Source organism: Bufo bufo, chromosome 4, assembly GCF_905171765.1.
Source record: "Bufo bufo chromosome 4, aBufBuf1.1, whole genome shotgun sequence".
Lineage (NCBI taxonomy): Eukaryota > Metazoa > Chordata > Amphibia > Anura > Bufonidae > Bufo > Bufo bufo.
The window spans coordinates 625,632,946-625,639,156 of record NC_053392.1 but is presented as its reverse complement, the minus strand read 5'-3'; the positions used below and the strand labels follow the sequence as shown (position 1 = coordinate 625,639,156).

The following is a 6,211-nucleotide window of genomic DNA, read 5'->3' as shown; positions in this document are numbered from 1 at the left end:
ATTGGGGGGGAAAAAAACTATTGGAGGCAACCATTTTGCCCAACTTGCATCTAAAGTGTGTAGAGAAGTGAACATTACTTTACATATCGGTATGGTTTGAGCTGTAAGAAGAAGCCCAGTCTTAGAGGACCTTACAGCTTATCATCTGAGCTCAAGAATAGAATGCAAGAACTACAGTGTAGACTGACACACATGATGGATTGTAGTACTGTGGAAGTGGAATATGCAGACTTCTATGTCATTCAGGGTTATGAATCTCTGGGTGACAAACTATGGGCACAGTAATAGTGGTCATCAAAATAGAAAAGTAAAATTAATTAATTAGCGAAATGTCACTCACAGCGTGTATATGTGACATCAGGAGGCGCAGATTCTGGTTTTTGCCTCTGATAGTTCTGCACCTTGTAGCTCTTCCAGTTTTCCTCACTAACCTGAGAGCAATGCTGTGTTCTTTCTTCCAGACTCCGTCCGTTTCTTTATCTGACACCATACAGAAGTGGAGAGAATACAGAGAGCAGTGCTTACAGACCATCCACCTCACTCCGCACACCCTCAGCGGTAAGTAAAAAATCGTATTGTTTTTCTCAGTGCTCTGAAAGTGGCTGATAAAACAAAATCCAATTTACAGAACGAAAGAAAAGAATGATACTACCCTAGAGTAATAAAATATAACTACTATAATACTGCTCCTATGTACAGGAATATAACTACTATAATATTGCCTCCTATGTACAAGAATATAACTACTATAATACTGCTCCTATGTACAAGAATATAACTACTATAATACTGCTCCTATGTACAAGAATATAACTACTATAATACTGCTCCTATGTACAAGAATATAACTACTATAATACTGCTCCTATGTACAAGAATATAACTACTATAATACTGCTCCTATGTACAAGAATATAACTACTATAATACTGCTCCTATGTACAAGAATATAACTACTATAATACTACTCCTATGTACAAGAATATAACTACTATAATACTGCCTCCTATGTACAAGAATATAACTACTATAATACTGCTCCTATGTACAGGAATATAACTACTATAATACTGCCTCCTATGTACAAGAATATAACTACTATAATACTGCTCCTATGTACAAGAATATAACTACTATAATAATGCTCCTATGTACAAGAATATAACTACTATAATACTGCTCCTATGTACAAGAATATAACTACTATAATACTGCCTCCTATGTACAAGAATATAACTACTATAATACTGCCTCCTATGTACAAGAATATAACTACTATAATACTGCTCCTATGTACAAGAATATAACTACTATAATAATGCTCCTATGTACAAGAATATAACTACTATAATACTGCTCCTATGTACAAGAATATAACTACTATAATACTGCTCCTATGTACAAGAATATAACTACTATAATACTGCTCCTATGTACAAGAATATAACTACTATAATACTGCTCCTATGTACAAGAATATAACTACTATAATACTGCTCCTATGTACAAGAATATAACTACTATAATACTGCCTCCTATGTACAAGAACATAACTACTATAATACTGCTCCTATGTGCAAGAATATAACTACTATAATACTGCTCCTATGTACAAGAATATAACTACTATAATACTGCTCCTATGTACAAGAACATAACTACTATAATACTGCTCCTATGTGCAAGAATATAACTACTATAATACTGTCTCCTATGTACAAGAATATAACTACTATAATACTGTCTCCTATGTACAAGAATATAACTACTATAATTCTGCTCCTATGTACTAGAGTATAACTACTATAATACTGCTCCTATGTACAAGAATATAACTACTATAATACTGCCTCCTATGTACAAGAATATAACTACTATAATACTGCTCTTATGTACAAGAATATAACTACTATTATACTGCGCCTATGTATAAGTATATAACTACTATAATATTGCTCCTATGTACAAGAATATAACTACTATAATACTGCTCCTATGTACAAGAATATAACTACTATAATACTGCTCCTATGTACAAGAATATAACTACTATAATACTGCTCCTATGTACAAGAATATAACTACTATAATACTGCTCCTATGTACAATAATATAACTACTATAATACTGCTCCTATGTACAAGAATATAACTACTATAATACTGCCTCCTATATACAGGAATATAACTACTATAATACGGCTCCTATGTACAAGAATATAACTACTATAATACTGCTCCTATGTACAAGAATATAACTACTATAATACTGCTCCTATGTACAAGAATATAACTACTATTATACTGCCTCCTATGTACAAGAATATAACTACTATAATACTGCTCCTATGTACAAGAATATAACTACTATAATACTGCTCCTATGTACAAGAATATAACTACTATAATACTGCTCCTATGTACAGGAATATAACTACTATAATACTGCTCCTATGTACAAGAATATAACTACTGTAATACTGCCTCCTATGTACAAGAATATTACTGCTATAATACTGCCTCCTATGTACAAGAATATAACTGCTATAATACTGCTCCTATGTACAAGAATATAACTACTATAATACTGCTCCTATGTACAAGAATATAACTACTATAATACTGCTCCTACGTACAAGAATATAACTACTATAATACTGCCTCCTGTGTACAAGAATATAACTACTATAATACTGCTCCTATGTACAAGAATATAACTACTATAATACTGCTCCTATGTACAAGAATATAACTACTATAATACTGCTCCTATGTACAAGAATATAACTACTATAATACTGCTCCTATGTACAGGAATATAGCTACTATAATACTGCCTCCTATGTACAAGAATATAACTACTATAATACTGCTCCTATGTACAAGAATATAACTACTATAATACTGCTTCTATGTACAAGAATATAACTACTATAATACTGCTCCTATGTATAAGAATATAACTACTATAATACTGCCTCCTATGTACAAGACTATAACTACTATAATACTGCCTCCTATGTACAAGAATATAACTATTATAATACTGCTCCCATGTACAAGGATATAACTACTATAATACTGCTCCTATGTACAAGAATATAACTACTATAATACTGCTCCTATGTACAAGAATATAACTACTGTAATACTGCCTCCTATGTACAAGAATATTACTGCTATAATACTGCCTCCTATGTACAAGAATATAACTGCTATAATACTGCTCCTACGTACAAGAATATAACTACTATAATACTGCTCCTACGTACAAGAATATAACTACTATAATACTGCTCCTACGTACAAGAATATAACTACTATAATACTGCCTCCTGTGTACAAGAATATAACTACTATAATACTGCTCCTATGTACAAGAATATAACTACTATAATACTGCTCCTATGTACAAGAATATAACTACTATAATACTGCTCCTATGTACAAGAATATAACTACTATAATACTGCCTCCTATGTACAAGAATATAACTACTATAATACTGCTCCTATGTACAGGAATATAGCTACTATAATTCTGCCTCCTATGTACAAGAATATAACTACTATAATACTGCTCCTATGTACAAGAATATAACTACTATAATACTGCTTCTATGTACAAGAATATAACTACTATAATACTGCTCCTATGTATAAGAATATAACTACTATAATACTGCCTCCTATGTACAAGACTATAACTACTATAATACTGCTTCTATGTACAAGAATATAACTACTATAATACTGCTCCTATGTACAAGAATATAACTACTGTAATACTGCCTCCTATGTACAAGAATATTACTGCTATAATACTGCCTCCTATGTACAAGAATATAACTGCTATAATACTGCTCCTATGTACAAGAATATAACTACTATAATACTGCTCCTATGTACAAGAATATAACTACTATAATACTGCTCCTACGTACAAGAATATAACTACTATAATACTGCCTCCTGTGTACAAGAATATAACTACTATAATACTGCTCCTATGTACAAGAATATAACTACTATAATACTGCTCCTATGTACAAGAATATAACTACTATAATACTGCTCCTATGTACAAGAATATAACTACTATAATACTGCTCCTATGTACAGGAATATAGCTACTATAATTCTGCCTCCTATGTACAAGAATATAACTACTATAATACTGCTCCTATGTACAAGAATATAACTACTATAATACTGCTTCTATGTACAAGAATATAACTACTATAATACTGCTCCTATGTATAAGAATATAACTACTATAATACTGCCTCCTATGTACAAGACTATAACTACTATAATACTGCCTCCTATGTACAAGAATATAACTATTATAATACTGCTCCCATGTACAAGGATATAACTACTATAATACTGCTCCTATGTACAAGAATATAACTACTATAATACTGCTCCTATGTACAAGAATATAACTACTGTAATACTGCCTCCTATGTACAAGAATATTACTGCTATAATACTGCCTCCTATGTACAAGAATATAACTGCTATAATACTGCTCCTATGTACAAGAATATAACTACTATAATACTGCTCCTATGTACAAGAATATAACTACTATAATACTGCTCCTATGTACAAGAATATAACTACTATAATACTGCCTCCTATGTACAAGAATATAACAACTATAATACTGCTCCTATGTACAGGAATATAACTACTATAATACTGCTCCTATGTACAAGAATATAACTACTATAATACTGCTCCTATGTACAAGAATATAACTACTGTAATACTGCTCCTATGTACAAGAATATAACTACTATAATACTGCTCCTATGTACAAGAATATAACTACTATAATACTGCTCCTATGTACAAGAATATAACTACTATAATACTGCTCCTATATACAGGAATATAACTACTATAATACTGCCTCCTATGTACAAGAATATAACTACTATAATACTGCTCCTATGTATAAGAATATAACTACTATAATACTGCCTCCTATGTACAAGAATATAACTACTATAATACTGCTCCTATGTACAAGAATATAACTACTATAATACTGCTCCTATGTACAAGAATATAACTACTATAATACTGCTCCTATGTACAGGAATATAACTACTATAATACTGTCTCCTATGTACAAGAATATTACTACTATAATACTGCCCCCTATGGATAAGAATTTTACTTTTTTAATACTGCCCCTCATGGGTAAGGATATGAGTGTCACTGCCTGCACCAGTCGGGGTTAAATAACTTGTTGCCGGCTGAAAGATAATCGCCCATGCAGTAATTATCCAATAGGAGGCTCAGAACTATTTGCTTAGTTAAATCCAGGTGGCGACTTTTTTTCCGGACAGGCAGTGTAGCTGGGATGCTTGGGAGCATTTCTAGGTTACAGCCCACGCAGTTAAAGGGGTTGTGCAGTCATTTCTATGACCTGTCAGACTAGCCAGATTCGCGTTGGTAACCCCTCGGTGCTGGGTCTCGGCTCATTCGCTTCCGGACCTCCGCTGCTTGTCTTTGGTTTCCCCATGAAAACGTTTGGCTGCAGTGGCTTTAAGACCACCACTGGCCGCAGTGAGGGCAGATCTTCACCCAGCAGACGTCCGCCGCGTGTGTCTGCTGGATGAAAGCCAGAGCACAGGGTCTAGGCGCAAATGGCGACAAGACAACAAAGTCTTGTCGCTATCTTGCAATTCTAAGTCGCATTGGCAACCATTTTTGTCGCCATCTGGAGCACTGGCGTCCGCAAATTGCGGATCCGCAAAACAAAACGGATGACGTCCGAATGGCATTTGTTTTTTTGCGGATCCATTGTAACAATGTCTCTCCTTGTCCGCAAAACGGACAATTTCTATCTTTTTTGCGGGCCTATGTAACAGACATACGGACATGGAAACAAAATAAGTTTGTGTGAATGTAGCCTAAAGGTGTATTCACACGCAGCAGATTTGTTATAGAAATTTCTGTGACCGAAACGCACTCCCAGTCATCTGAATGGGGTTGTTCCTGCAGCAGGTGCATAGTTTACCGCCTTCAGTTGAATGGGACAGTCACAGAACACCCCCTGACACCAGAATTACTGTAAGGATTTACAAAAAACTGAGGGGGTTCATCAAACTGGTGTAAAGTAGAACTGGCTGAGTTGCCCATAGCAACCAATCAGATTTCTCCTTTTATTTTCCCAATGAGCTGGGAAAAATGAAA

The 6,211-nt window shown here is 33.8% G+C and overlaps 1 protein-coding gene across 1 annotated transcript in view; it reads left to right on the top strand.

The window, feature by feature from the left end:
• Window positions 1-329: 329 nt before the first annotated feature.
• Window positions 330-6,211, top strand: part of GLP1R (glucagon like peptide 1 receptor) — a 214,824-nt gene continuing 208,942 nt past the window's right edge. Inside the window, exon 1 of the mRNA XM_040430274.1 lies at window positions 330-558. Coding sequence (XP_040286208.1) covers window positions 330-558 — 229 coding nt within the window. The remainder of the gene's footprint in view (window positions 559-6,211) is intronic.